We start from the raw sequence: 15,001 nt of genomic DNA, 5'->3' as shown, positions 1-15,001 counted from the left end.
ATCTGTGGGGAAATGCTGTGAAATGAAAGCAAAAGCTGGTTTGGGGTTTTGGTTTTTTTTCTTTAATTATAGAGGCCAGTAAAACATAGGGACATGGAAAACAAAAAACTTATTAATATGACCTGCTAACTCTCAGAATAGAAAACGTAAAGAAAAACTCAATTTAAATGACTGTATTGTAAGTAGATTAATAATGTAATGCTGTATAATACAATCATGCCTTGCAAAATAGCTCCAATAAATGGATTATTCAGCTCTAGAGATTAACTCCCTCACCATTTTGCTGTATGAAGTACAACACAGTTATACGTGGCCAATCCTGCTACAAAGCTTGCTTGCTCGCTCAGGCACATGTGTAGGGCAGGTTATAGATGTTTGAATCTGGAAGATCAAGGAAGACGTACCAAAGACATAATAGGAGTCTGTGAGGAGGAGTGTAGACTGAAGCTCCCTTCTTGGTTTCAATTTTCCTGGAGTACATCAAAACTTCAGATGTTCCAGAGAGGAATATTATTATAATGACGTGACTGGGAAGGTTGCTCACAGGAGTCTGAACTTCATTTCTATTCCTGGTCATGTGGCATTAGTTTCAATAAGTCTTGAGTGGGTAGGAGAGGGTCAGGTTCTGCAATTGTTTTTGTCTGTGCAGAACCGCACAGGGAGGACTTCTGGTGGCAGGACTTGCAGATTGCACTGACTCGATGTTGTCTAGAGCAACATCATGTCAGCCTTTCGGACTTCGCTGCGGCAATTACTGCCTGACCTGGGGCAGTCCATCAGTAGTGCAAAATCTGTGTAGCCTTTCGAATAGAAGCTCCTAAGGACCAACAAGGCAACAAGCCTTTTGCCTGCCTGGGACTGGCCTCACTGTGGTCCTGCGGAGACTTTTTTGTCCCAGTGTTTACGCAGACAAGCGGGAGGCTTTGTACAGACGTTGCGCACTAAGGAAAAATGTTGAACCAATGTAAAATGACCCACGGAAGTTAGAATACAACAAAAGATTTAAACCGTTCTGGAAGGAGAATCATAGATGTTATGCACTTTCATTAAAACAGAAATGTTGACTAAGTGGCGAGAACCCTGTGTCACTGACAGATTGCCCACGTTTTTGGCAGTTATTCTGTCTGGCATATGATAAAAAGGAGGAGTTGCTATAGTGACAGGCATATGATTCTACATGCGTTATGCTATCTCTATGCATAATGAGATTTTAAAAGATTTTCTTCTTTTTTCTGTTGTAGCACTTTGTCATAATTCCATCTAATGGAACAGAGGAATTGGCCTGATTCCATTGAGAGAATTATTTTTCTTAAAATTTCTGTATGTGAATGACTGGTAATGGAATAATAAATAACATTGTCATGACAAATAGGAAATATATCATACATCCTGTAAATCTTGTTTTTACACTGTGTTACAGGCTTATTTTTCTAATAAATAAAATTCAATAAATTTGATTAATTTAGAAAATTGCATAAACATTATAAATAATTTCTGTGCTTCCCTGTTTACATATCTGAAGTATATTTGTTAGACAATTTAAGTGCATAAATGAAGTTGATCCTAAAGAATTCCAAAGTGCTATTATCCTTCTGCTTCATAACTAGCATGTTGGATGTTTTGACACAAATTTTTTTTAGAGTCTTGATTTAATTCTTCCTAAGAAGAGATCATGCTTTGTGTTACAGAACAAAGATTTATAGAGAATAACACTCTATTATCAAAGGGAAGCAGAAGAAAGCGTGTCCTAATGGCATCCGGAATTGGCACAAATGTCAGTGTGGTGCCTGGAGATCCACTAAGAATAGGTATGTTGTCTTTTCTCCTTTATTATTTAAATTATATTATTTATTCATTTAATTAAAATGGAGAGAGGGCCTCATGGAGAAAGTGAGTGTAGTTCCTAAGAGTCCAGGTTTGGTCCCCTTCTGGATTTCCTGAGCATATCTCAGCTTTCTGTTACCAGGGAGGGAGCCTCAGAGTAAGAAACACAATTATTTTTGATTCAGCTTTTCAAAAAATAATTTTAAATGGTGACCCTTTGGGCATCATCTCTGTGACGCACCATGAGACTGAAGCTGCATAAGTTCTCTTTGAGCTTTGCTTGAAAACAATGGGAGGGGATTCAGCTGGGCTCTAAAAATGTGGTTTTATTTTTCTGTCTAAATGAATTACCTCTGTTTCCATCCCTGCTTATGTCTGTTGAGTGAAAATGCAGCAATTTCATTTAATGCGTTTAAGACATTTAATGCAATTATTTAATGTTTAATGTGTTAATGTGTTTCCAAAACAGATAGAAACTCCTTAATTACAAATCTATTTACATGTTGTAGAGTGTGGAATGAAATCTTTGTTCCCACTCTCTTTTTTTCATATAAAAGTTAAGTTTGTAATAACTTACTGAAAGGGAAAATATAAAGAAATACGGTAAGTCTATATCAGCTCACACAACTGATAACCCTCAAGGGGCAGTCAGGATTTTGGGCCATAGCTCGGACTTCAGTGGATTTATGTGTACTATTGTTTTTATTTAGACTGGTAAGGTCTTTTATGTAGAACCACACAATCACACGTACTTATTCACAAACATTTCAACATGTTTAGAAAAACCTGCTAAACTGCTGTTGATTTTTAGGTTGCCCAGTGCTGCCCGGCTATAGAAGTACAGTTCACTGGCTTTTCGGAGATAGTCCAATTGAGCAAGTTAAGACCTTGGAATACCGAACCCTGGTTGGGGGTCGTATCCTCGAGGTGAACACCAACTCTGGTCAATTTGCTGGACAATTCCAATGTTGGACTTCAGCTAGTGCAAAACCAATGTCAGTTTGGGTAAATGTCAAGAAGGAAGGTTTGTTGAAAATTATATGGCAAATTCTTAAATTTTAAAATATTTTCTTTTGCTCTGTAAAGGCTTTCCTGAAACTTAACCTGCTTTTATACATAGAAAGTAATTCATGAATACATATGTTTAACTTCACATATATGAATAGTCAATAGACAATGTCCATACTCAGAGTTGGATATGGGAATTAATGTGTATCCAAATGTGATGTGGGGATTCTCGTTTCTCACCTGTGTGGCTGAGAAGCTGGGAGAATGTTGCCTGATTCAGTGTCTTGCTGCTTAAAGAGTTTTAAATTAGGCAGGTTTTCTCAACTTCCTCTTCAACAAATCATACAAATTGCTACCATGATAGCCCGCCACACTGAAACAAAACTGACTTTGAGGTCATCTTTGGAAATATCTTAATCATAATCAAAATAATTTTAATATAATTGTTATATTCCAGTATCTAATTACAATGATATGGTAGCTATCTTACTGTAGTCACCCTTAAACATATCAGTGCACTGGGGCACACTGCACACTCATCAATTTTAATGTAAAGTTTGCAGAAACTTTTTGTAATGTTCTCCAAGGTGATGCGCTTGCACAGAACTACACTTCGATTAGTAGGTTACATAAGGTGCAATTGAGGATTATAGATTAATTTGGCAAGGATCTTACACAGGCACCAGCAGGACAATAGGCTGTATCCGCAAACATTGTGTAAAGTTTGTAAACATTTAATGTGCTTTCAAAATTAATTACATTATAATTGGGCTTTAAAAAAGAGAGATCTTAGATCCTACTAAGAGTCTGGCAGCAACACACCAAGCTCCATCTGACAGTTTAAAAAAAAAATAAAAATCTTTAACCAGTCAACACCCAGGGAATGCAAATCATGTTTAAAAACAGGTATATGACAAAGATATTGAAAGTTTTTGCATGTGATTTAACTACTATCCTATCAATATGATTTGGCTTGCTGTTGATGTGCAAAGGACTCGAGCTGTAAGATCAGCTCCGGCGAATCCCCCAGGCTGTGTGTTCTCAGTGCCTGCCAGTGGATTGCTTTCACGGGTGAAAAAGCTTCTGCCACGCACGGGCTCGTGGAGTCAGTTACACTTACAACGAAATTTTACTGAAACATCTCTATGATCAAAATTTTTATTTGTAAAATCATAAGTAAATCAAAATATTAATGAACTGAATCAGAAAATATACTAATAGGGTTTATTAAAAAAAAATACAAATCCAGGCCTTGTACCTAATATAGACCTCATTAAAGTTAGAAGGTCTGAACAGGTCTAGCCAGGTATCAAACTATCCACCTGTAGTCTTTAGCTGGACTTGCCTGTGGGTTGTCCAGTACCCTTTCCAGTCAGGCTGGTGAGAATTTTGGGGAGATTCTGTTTTCCAGTTGTGAGCTTTAACTCTGATTGTCGCTTACGCAAATGTTTCATCACTGAAATACCCGTGCGTTTGTAAGGCTACAAAATCTCCTTTGGTGGTTTTTGCACAGTAGGCATATTCAGGGCACTTCTGAGCAGTATCATCCTAGTTAAACAAACAATACAGTCTCTCCATCATAGTTGCAGTCACTAAATTTAACTATTTCTACTTTGAAAAAGGCCCTTTTGTATTATTTTAAGAAACCCAGAAGTAATAAGGAAACATTGAAAAACAATAAGTTAAAGAATTCATTATGTGCTGGAAGAGTGAGCCTGTGGACACAGCTGGTAGCTATCAATTATTCTTGGTTATTACACAAAAATCTGACTCCTCCTGTGATCACATAAAAATCTGTCAACATTGCATAGTACTTCATCTTTTACCAAGTGTCAAAAAAAAAGTATGCGGGGGAAGGGGTAAGTGTGGAATTGTGACTAAATATGAAGGTAGTAATTGTTAGAGGTGATTGGGTTTTAATATTAAATGCTCTTTAAAACAAATTCCTTTTCATCTTGCCAGACGCCTCAGTGGCAAATTATTTATGCATTAAATACTTTCCCATAGTTCAGTACAGGATTCTCTTAAATCCTGAAATGATGTGAAGTGTCTGGAGTAAGATGAGTTTTCTTCAGAATTAACTTACTGTAGAACAGCAGGAAACCTAGAGAGCCTGATTTACAGTTTCCTCTTTTTAATGCTCATTGTATAAAAATGTTATGAAAGTTTTAAAAGAAGTTCATCAGTTCCTACTGTGAGACAGGTTCTGTCCTTCATGTGCACATATGCTGATCCCATTTGCCTTCTGAGAACTTCATGCTCGTATGTAAGGGCTGAACGCGGGAAGCTGAGCACCACCAAATTCGAGTCTGGCTTATGGGTCCCTTTTCACAATGCTGAAATATTTGCTTATCTAGCTTACGGAAAATGCTGCCAGGTCAATTAAAATGTGACACAGCTATGTATAGCACCTCTCTCATGCTACTTTCAATTGCATTTCTTAGATTACAAATGGGAATTTGCTGAGTGGAGTACTTGCTCTGCTAGCTGCGGGAATTCAGGAACCCGCTCCAGAAGACTGCAGTGCGTGAATGCGGAGAAACAGAAAGTAAATGAATCATTATGCAGAGAACTGCCAAAGCCAGCAATTATTTACCAGTCGTGCAACACAGATGACTGCCCTGCCAGGTAAACTCCTTTCTACTCTGTTTCCTTATGCTCTATGTGTATTAACATGTTCTTGCAACCTCCTGAAACGGTTTCTGTGTTTATATCCTGAGTCTGAAGTGTGGGGGTTATTTTATCTTGAACCCTAAAGTGTAAGAGATGTGGAAATGGATCACAAGTAAGTAGGAGAGTGCTTGATTCAACTGAGTAAAGGAGGTCCTGTGCAAGTCTCCGTGCTCTGCAGCAAGTCTTGCTGCTGCCACACCAACACCTTGAAAGCTAAGCTGGAGGTCTCTCTGAGACACCCTGATGTGCTCGTTTTGTGGAATCTGTGCCAATGCCCGGAGAGAAAACTCGTTATGTTTAGAGCAGCCAGGATACTCGTGAGTGGAATATGTGTTCACCTCCTCTCCTTCCGTGCCAGCAGAGCTCCGAGTAGGATGTTTACTGTGGAATGCCTCATTTGCCTCTAATGCCCCTCACCACAGTGTCACGCTCCTTGCGTGTGCTTCCCTGCCAATTTTCTGGCTGCATCAACTGGAGCACCTTGTGATCTCGGGACAGAAAAATTTTATATCGCAGGCAAGTAGACCACAACATCTGATTCCAAAAGCCAAAGCCTTACCTCTAGCCTTCTTGAGTTGCGCTGAGCACTCCAGCACAACAAGGCGTTGCTCTAGGTTTTTAGCAGGAAATCCCACAGGCATCCTCAAAACAAGTGCTTTCCGTTGCTTAAAAGGATTGGCCATCACTGTTAGCAATGTAAAAATCCATGAGGGATGAAAAGTCATGCACGCATTTTGGAGTTGTCCCTTGCTGGAAAAAGTTTGGAGAGAAGTGTTAAGACCTTAGCTGACATTGTGGGAGTGCATCTTGCCAGTATGTTCTAAACTCAGTTCAAAATAGGGAAAACATAGCAACAGATAAATATCAGGAGAAATTTGTTTATATTGCATTATTAGCAGCCAAAAAACCAGATCATCTTAAATTGTGAGTCTGAACTGTGGCCAGCCCATAACAAGCAAACTTTTTGCCAGTGGAAAAATACTGAAATAGAACTAACAATTTGAAACACACAGAGAGTTGCAGGTTTCCCTCTTAAAAGCCAGCCATTCAGAGCAGATGGCAGAGTTAGGAGGATACGAGAGGGCCTGGTGCTCCCTGGAGCAAGGTCAGGCCTTTTCAGTGGCCTGCAGTGCATGACTTACCCATCTGATTATCACTGGACTCAAGAGTATTCACACATAACCCAATCAGCTATTTCATATGGCTAAATGGACTGGGACCTAAATTCTTTCTTATTGAAACGCTTAGATTTATTTTACTTTTAATTTGGTTTTATGTATTTACCAGTAGAAGGGAATTGTGTGTATACTAACCTAATTAACTCTACCCTGAATTATACACGTATGCTAACATACAAATTGCTTTTTTTATGAAGTACTCCACACTTCCTATAGAGGAAGAGCATCCCAGGTGTCTGGAAAATAACCCTGTGTCTGGTTCCTAGTGCCTCCAACCTCTCCCCCTTCTCTGACCTGGGAGGGAAGAGCAAAATTTTCAGACTTCCCTTTCCATTTCCCCACTTACTGATTTCTGCACGATCTTCTCATCCCAAGGCAACCCTTTAGAAAGTATCCATAGAATTACCAAGGCTTTAGATATACGGTCAGCGTCATGGGCCCTTGTTATTTAAAAGTGCTTTGCATGTGTTTAATCACTTCTCTCTAGCACAGCACAGAAGTAACGTTAAGCACATATAAGGGTTTAAGCACTTACTTAACTTGTGCTTTAAGTGTTTGCCAAATTTGGGTCTTGCTGACTTGCTGTGCAGGTGCTGCACTGAACGTTTGCAAAAGTACTTGTGCTTTAAAAGGGAGAAAAACACAAGAGTCCAGACTGTAAAAGATTAGTCTTCCTTGAATGGATATAAACCGTTTGACTGTAAGAAAATGAAATAATTGCTAAAGAGAATAGGATATTTTTCCTGTTATCACAGTTGTTCTACACATAAAGTCCCATTCTGTACTTCTAGCCTAGATTTATGAAAAGATCGAGTCAAATAAATTGTATTACCACCTGCTGCTTCCCCAGAATTGTTCCTAGCTGCCAAGACAGACTAAACCTTTGCAACTTCTAACAAATAAATAACATGTTCTGTTTGAGCCATTATCTAGCAAGATCTTGATGTAATAAATTCGGATGAGTTATGACACCTGTCACCTTAGCAGTAATTAAATCAGTACCATTCATTACAGAAAAGTGAGCTGTCCTTCCTTCGGAAATGTTAAATCCAGCAGGGTTTACCTAATATAACCTTTTAGGTAACAAGCACTGTAACCTCTGTTAGCATATATTGAATCACAGTTATCTTAGAAGTCATCAGTTAACCAAATTTGTACGATCTCACTTAACCTTTTCTCACATCTAAAACTTGCAATGTGAGGTTCTGTTGATTTTCAGTTGCAAACAGATCGCTCCAAACTACCAGCAAGTTTGCAATGCTTTCAGAGTTGCTATAAATTTGTCTCTCATCCTGTAGGTGGGTAACGAGTCCGTGGTCTGAGTGCTCTGCATCTTGTGGCAATGGATTTCGCTATCGACAAGTGACTTGTCAACAAGTGAAAGGCAAGGGCAGTGTGCTGACACTGCTTCCGGACGCTTGTCCGCACAGGGATCGGCCTGCGGGAAGGAAACCCTGCTTGGGTCATTTGTGTACAGGGGGGACAATACAGACAAAAGGACAGGTAAGTTAGAGTTTGTCCAGAAAATACTTATATTATAAAAGCGTATCAGTGTCATCATACCATTGGCTGAACATCTACTCTTGCATAAAGGAAGAGCGATGTGGCACTAGTTGTAATTACCTTTCAGAGCAGTGAATTACAAATCCTGGATTTTTTCATTTGGTGATGTCTGAGCTACTTATATTTGTTGAAAACGTGATCTGAAACCTGAGTATTAGTTTCAGGATATTTTATAAGCTGATCCGTTACTATGTACTCAGTTTTTAAGCTAGTATATTGCTTTTCTTGCAGTCTTCTAAGAACGCAGTTTGCATAGCTGTGCTTGGGAAGTCCCCGAAGAAAGATATATGAATGTGCTTCAAAAGCAGATGCCACAATATTTAATACACAGAACTTGACTTTCTTATGTTTTCTGTTTCTTCATTTGTGCAGTAAACTTAAGTTCATTTTGATGTGATTTTGATAATTATTAACACAGTATTTACTATTCAGTGAACAAAGTAATGACTTCAGAGAATTACTGTTGCCTCTTGCCTTACATGGGTATTAGCAAGGCAAGCTTGGGATGGTCAGGGCTACAGAAAGAATGTTTTAGCACTTGAGATGTGAAATGATGAGATCATAGCCAATGGATTCAGCTTTAAGAATAAGTAGGAAAGTCAGTATCTGACACAGAGAATCCAAAATATCTAGGCCTTATCTGAACGGAGGTGTGACAGGGTTGAAGAAGCAGAAGTACACATCAAGAATTATGGCTGGGTTGTTTAACTGGGTAACTGCCTAGAAGGGTGATTCTGTTGTTATTAACTTGGTTGTTTCTTTTTCTTTCCCCTCACCTTTTTCTCTCACTTTTTAGTGTTCTGGTCGCTGTGTAGGCCGCCCTGTATATTTACAGCATCGTCACTTTATATGTCAACTTCGTAATGGATCTTTGGTGCCAAACTCTTCTTGTGATGAAAGAAAGAGGTATACAGTTTGAAGAAGTACAAGTTAGATTCTTTAGATGATTAAATTGACCAATACAAGATTGTCGATGCAGCATAAATATGCAAATTCTTATATATTAAACACAAGGAAAGAAGGTGATGACAGTCATCTCTTTGTATATGCTGGATGAATTCAGGAACCCAAGGAGGGTAATGGATTTGATCAGTCCACCACTGTGCTAATGGCAAAACTGGAAATAGAGAGAATTTTGATTCCCAAAAAGAAAGTAGAAATTGGAGTGATCTGCCACAACTTTTTCTTATTACTGCTGAACTGGGTCTCTTCTGATATTACGTCTCATTCTGGTCTATTGCTGCCCAAATTTTATAAAATAAGAGTTTTCCTGGGCCTTATTTTGTGGACTGTGTAAATTGGTTTACTAGTTTATGATTACTGAAATCAGGTGTACTTCTCTGCATAAATAGATCTCATTCTGCCTCTCAGTATGTATTGCCGAGGTACGTATGAGGTATGTAAAAACAGAGTGGTTGAGAAGGTGTGACTTTTTACTTCAAGGTACACGTTCTTTGTAAGAATTCTGTTAATTTATTTTACTGTCTTCAAACAGCTCCTTTCAATATGAAAAGTACAGGCTATACATCTCCACAGAATCTTAACCAGATTTGCTTGGGACTATGCTATAGCACATGGATGGATGGCAGTCTCTATAAAACACCATAATGTCAAAAAGGCTGAATTAAAGACAAATTAAATGTGAATGTGAGGGTCTGGGAGCACAAAACTGTTCCATACCAGGTGTGTAGGTAGGGCAATGAAAAGCAGGGAATAAATGGCTAAGAAGTACATACACAGGAACTGAAACTGTGTTTCTCGATTACTGAACCCGGCTCTTTGTATTTTTTGCTCTAGAAGTGCATCTGAATTATGAGCAATTTAAAGCATTTTTGCTGCACACACAACGAAATTTTGGCTCCACTGAAATACATGGTGAAACTTCCATTTACTACTAAAAGCCAGGATTTCACTTCGGCAGCTTTAAATGTTTGAGGAAGTTCAGTGTCAGCATAGAAATATTACTTGTATTCAGGATGGAAGTTATGCATGAAGCACTTGCCGCATCCAGAATGCAACATTTCAGGGTCAGTTAAGTTTTCCTAAAAGTAAAACATTTTTTCTATTCCAGGATTAAGGAATTGCTTTAAAGAAACAGGGCCTTGTCTTCTCTTTCCTCATGAGTGAGGCATGATCAATGGACACAGAATGAAACACAGGAAATTCAACTTAAATATAAACCCGCCTTCTTTTGCTGTGAGGATTCTCAAACACTGGAAGAGGTTATCCAGAAAGGTTGTGGAGTCTCCATTCTTGGAGATGTTCAAGACACAGAGATGGTCTTGTGCAACCTGGTGTAGTTTACTGTGCTATAAGCAGGGGGCATGGACAAATCAGTCTCCAGAACTGCCTTCCAACATTGGTTCTATTGTTCTGTGAATAAGGGTCTAGCACAAAAGTAAATATTTAACTGCCATTTATTCCCCCCCGCCCAGGTCTCCCGTCAGAAGAAACTGTTCTTCAGAGGCATGTGATGTCTACTGGCGGACAGGCCCTTGGAGGCCTTGCAGTGTGAACTGTGGGAGTGGATTTCAGTCAAGACGAGTGTACTGTGTACACGGAAAGAATAACAAACCTGTGGCCGATCAGTATTGCGCATGGAGGAAGAGACCAGTGACCTGGCAACACTGCAATGTCACATCCTGTGGCAGTATGTAAATGTTTATTTATATATGAGCATAGTTATAGTTTGCAGCAGTTATATTAGAAAGTGACTCACAGTTGTACACTAATGATTCTACAAGCATTTGATTGTATATCAAAGGTAAAACTATCCTCTCCAAGGAGCACTTCATAATCCTGGGATTATTTTTCTCTATGAGTAGGCCAGTTTGATATTAAAGCCTCAAAAGCACTTTTAGAAACAGGATATTTAGGAAGTTGTTTTATGCAAACTTCTCTCCATGACTGTGCCAGTTGTGACTCATAAGTCTCTGAGCAAGCTGTTAATTCCTGAAAAATGGGGTAGTTTTCTGAAACGGACAATAAGTAATGAATGTAGTGAGATCACACCTCTTATTTGTGACCTAGTTTAGCTTTGAATCCACTGTTGCCAGAAATGTAAAGTAAAATAATTACAAAGCTACGAGGAATCCATCAGTTGTTTACAATTACGATGATAAGTTCTACTATTTATCTTTTGTCCATTATAAAGCCTTTTAATGTTTAAATATATTTTTCAGAAGGCGAATGCAAGGATACAACTCACTACTGTACATTTGTAAAGCAACTAAAGTTATGCTTGATAGACATCTACAAACAAAGATGTTGTCAATCATGTCAAGAAATGTAACTCTTCTATGGAAAGTTCACGATGCTGCAGTGAAGAGATGAGAAGAGAGGTTCATTAAATTAGCCTGCTCAGACTATATACTTGTAAATAAGGCATTAGTCATAACAGTTATATGGAAACACGGGGCTAATGAGAAAACAGTATTGCAGACTGATATGCTGGACAGGGTATTTTTTCTGGGAACTTTTATTATCCACTCTTTGCAATTGAACTTTACTGTTTTAAACATTTTCCTGTCTGGATTGGGAAGATAATATTGTGGCATATCATCTGTAAAATTTTACAGGCCATCACATTATAATTTTATCAGGGGAAAAAGCATTATCTAAAAGCACTAGGTAGTGCGTCTTGTCTTTAACCTATGAGAAAAACAAAGTCACAAAATCCTTTGAAGAATTTTGAAATGCAGCAACTATAGGCCCCTAGGTTTTGGTTTTATTGTTTTATCAAATTTAACACCATTTTTAAATTTATAGAAGCTGTGGCTTGTAGCTGTAACATTTTTGGCAGTGACTTCATTTTCATAAACACCTTGAGCTTAAGGGTCGATCTCCCAGGATGTGTTTTACTGATATTAGCTGTCAGGTGGATACACAGAAGTACATGCCATTTTTCATGCTTGTACTTATGTGTATGCAGTAAAAGACATTGCAGATGCCAGTACAATTTTCAAAACAGCAATAGATCTGTTTTGAATAAATGAGATGTCATTTACCATTGTTTCTATTCTGCTCCAGTCAGTGAAGTACAACTGAAGTTCTGGCATGATTAGACTTTTCTACTGATTTTAAATTAGACACAAGGCTTCCTTGTCAGAGCTGTGAATGAAACTTTTGTGAGCACTGTTCTCTTGCACATCAAGTCAAATGGAGAGCCAATAACTGGCCAAATGCAGCTGTCAGATTTTCTGTCTTGAATAAATATTTTTTCCCCTCGTTAATGGGGAAAAAGGTCCAAGGAAGAATTATTCATTATGAAGGTAGACAAGTGCAAGAAATCTATTTTGAGCAGTTTTCCATCAAGGTGGCTTTTCGTCATTGCCATTAACCATTTGAGTCTTTTGCAATTGTCTGATTAGGACATTCCCAAGTAAATTATTTGCCATATTGCAGATTATGTCTCATTAGGGCTGTAAACAGGGAGAACCCCAGGGGAGGCAGCAGATAGGTATTTTTTTTTTCTTTTGTAGTTTCCGAACTACTGCATATGTTGGAGGCCTGAATGCTTGTATTGACTTGGATCTTGTGGTACATTACTGAAGTACATGACATGCTAATTAGTGGGTATGCTGTAAGAACAGTTTCAGAAACAGCATTCCTGCACAATGGGTTTGCATCACTGAAAATTAGATTAGCACTACTGTATAGAAAAATCTTTAATGTGGACTATTGTGTCCAGGGCTGACTGCAAGGAGAGGATATTCCTGATCATTACCTTTTTAATCAGCAATGGGTCTTGATTGTTTAAGCAGTTTTTTAAATTAAAAGAAAACATTTGTAAGATACTTTTGTAGATATTTATTGTCTGATTTAAAAGTGCAATATTTTGTTTTGTACAGTGTTTAATAAAGATTTTTGGACATATATTTTTTCTTATTACCAAAATTTCTTATTCATGTTCTTCCTTTATATTTAAAGTTTTCAAATGTTAACACATAGCATTTTTTGCTTTAATTTTGTCTTTGGTTAAGTATGCATGCTATACAGAAGCGGTGCTGTAAATGTTTGTTATTGCAATTGGCATGACATTCCTCTGTAGATTATTTTATTGCTTCTCCAGTAACTGAAGATGTCTAATACTTAGCTTTTTTTGAACGTAGTTTTGATATTTCTGAAATAAAGTCTAGTTTGATTATTCAACACCGTGATTACCCAGAGATTGTTTATTACCGTGATTTTCATGGTAGCTATGCTTTCATTCCAAGTGCTATTTTGTCAACCTACTATGTCCATAATTCTGGGATTTTTTTGAAGCTAAGATTAGTTCTTATTTTCGACAGCTTATCAGACAGATTCTCAGCTTCATTATAATCTGTTTTGTGCTGCTATTAAGAGGCAACATAGATGTAATCCCACTGCAAAAGTGAGGAAGAGAATTTGCCAAAATCCAAATAAGTCAGGTCTGACTCATTGAAATCTAGAATTGCGATTCTGTAAAAAGGTGGAATAAAGTTGCATTTCTTTGCCAGGCCTTCATGTACTGCACCAAGCAGAGTTCATTTAGACCCAACAGAACAGATCTATGTTTTATATTTAGTGGGTGATGGCAATAGCTACGTGAAAAACACTTGTTTCAGAATATCCAATACGTGTCTTCAGAAAGAAGAGTCTCATAAATAATATGAACAAGAAAAGCTTTAAAAAAAAATTAAATTGAAAATAAAGGTCTAACAATGAAACGGTGGTGTTTCACAGTTACCCTAGATGGCAACACTGGCAAAGGCGCATGGGTCTATTTAATTTTCTTTTTGTGTCACCAATGCATTCTTTCTTGTTCTTAAAAAAAAAAAAAAAAAGATTGTGTGCAGCAGTTCTGTGGAGCATGCTGTATAGCATAGTGAATGAAAAGCACATTTAGAATAGCAATTGAATCCATGAGTAACTTTTCTGCTTTTACATCTTGGTTTAGCATGACATCATAAAATGCTCTTTTAACAGCTGTTATTTTGAGAAATATTAGTTTTCCAGCCTGCTGTTCATTTTGTCTGCTTTTCAAGAGTATGTTGCTGATGAAAAAGTTGACCTCAAGTACTGACTAGTGTCTGAAGGTTTACAATATCATTCTATACTTTTCCTGGAAGCACCATCAGTAGGGTGTGGCCCTTTCAACTGTAATGTAATAAAGGCTTCTCTCTTTCATGATTAAACTTGGGGGAAAACAGGAAGGGCAAAATGAAAGGGAATATACCCCTTCCACACTAAAAAGTCTTCAAACACATCTGCAGAGGAACTGTTAAATGTATCTGAATATGCCCTCCACTTCTCAAAAATTTTTGTACTGTGCTGGTAGGTGGCAGCAAATGACTTCCCATATCTTAATGGGGGGGAAAAAGTGATGTAAGAACTAGAAAAAAAAGCTGTGAAAATTACAAAAAGCATCTGGGCTCACTCACAGACCCAGAGGAGCAGCCATTTTCAGCAGAACATGCGGGCACTCATAACTTAATGGATTGAGATTGCATTTCTTAATGAGTTTTCTTCCTCCCTAGGAAAGAGAGCTGGAGGATATTAGGAGCTTCTGTAAACTTCTCATGAGGTACCAAGATTGTGTACAGGATATGGACTTGGGTAGGTGTAACTGCGCAAAGTTTTGACTTTGATTCCTCAGCTGCGGCCAGAGAATGACTCAAGTGTCACAAAGAAAAGGGTGTTTGTAGTTGGTTTTCTTCTGTAGTCTAGAAGGATGACAATGAATTGGACTTTTTCCTGTCCTGCTTTTAGGCTATCACAGCTTTACATTGCCC

At 38.0% G+C, this 15,001-nt stretch overlaps 1 protein-coding gene across 8 annotated transcripts in view; it reads left to right on the top strand.

Annotated features, from left to right (window-relative positions):
- Positions 1 to 13,404, top strand: part of ADAMTSL3 (ADAMTS like 3) — a 199,159-nt gene extending 185,755 nt beyond the window's left edge. For 7 of the 8 annotated variants that reach the window (XM_074600807.1, XM_074600805.1, XM_074600804.1 and 4 more), the window contains 7 exons: positions 1,689 to 1,808; positions 2,636 to 2,848; positions 5,277 to 5,460; positions 7,982 to 8,186; positions 9,043 to 9,152; positions 10,682 to 10,896; positions 11,429 to 13,404. In XM_074600807.1, the coding sequence (XP_074456908.1) occupies positions 1,689 to 1,808; positions 2,636 to 2,848; positions 5,277 to 5,460; positions 7,982 to 8,186; positions 9,043 to 9,152; positions 10,682 to 10,896; positions 11,429 to 11,538 (1,157 nt within the window). In that variant the 3' untranslated portion in view covers positions 11,539 to 13,404. The remainder of the gene's footprint in view (positions 1 to 1,688; positions 1,809 to 2,635; positions 2,849 to 5,276; positions 5,461 to 7,981; positions 8,187 to 9,042; positions 9,153 to 10,681; positions 10,897 to 11,428) is intronic. The other variant, XM_074600809.1, reaches the window with a different exon arrangement.
- Positions 13,405 to 15,001: the final 1,597 nt, after the last annotated feature.

The sequence above is a fragment of the Larus michahellis genome, chromosome 9, assembly GCF_964199755.1.
Source record: "Larus michahellis chromosome 9, bLarMic1.1, whole genome shotgun sequence".
Classification (NCBI taxonomy): Eukaryota; Metazoa; Chordata; class Aves; order Charadriiformes; family Laridae; genus Larus; species Larus michahellis.
The sequence above is the reverse complement of the archived record's forward strand: the minus strand, read 5'-3'. Positions and strand labels throughout refer to the sequence as shown.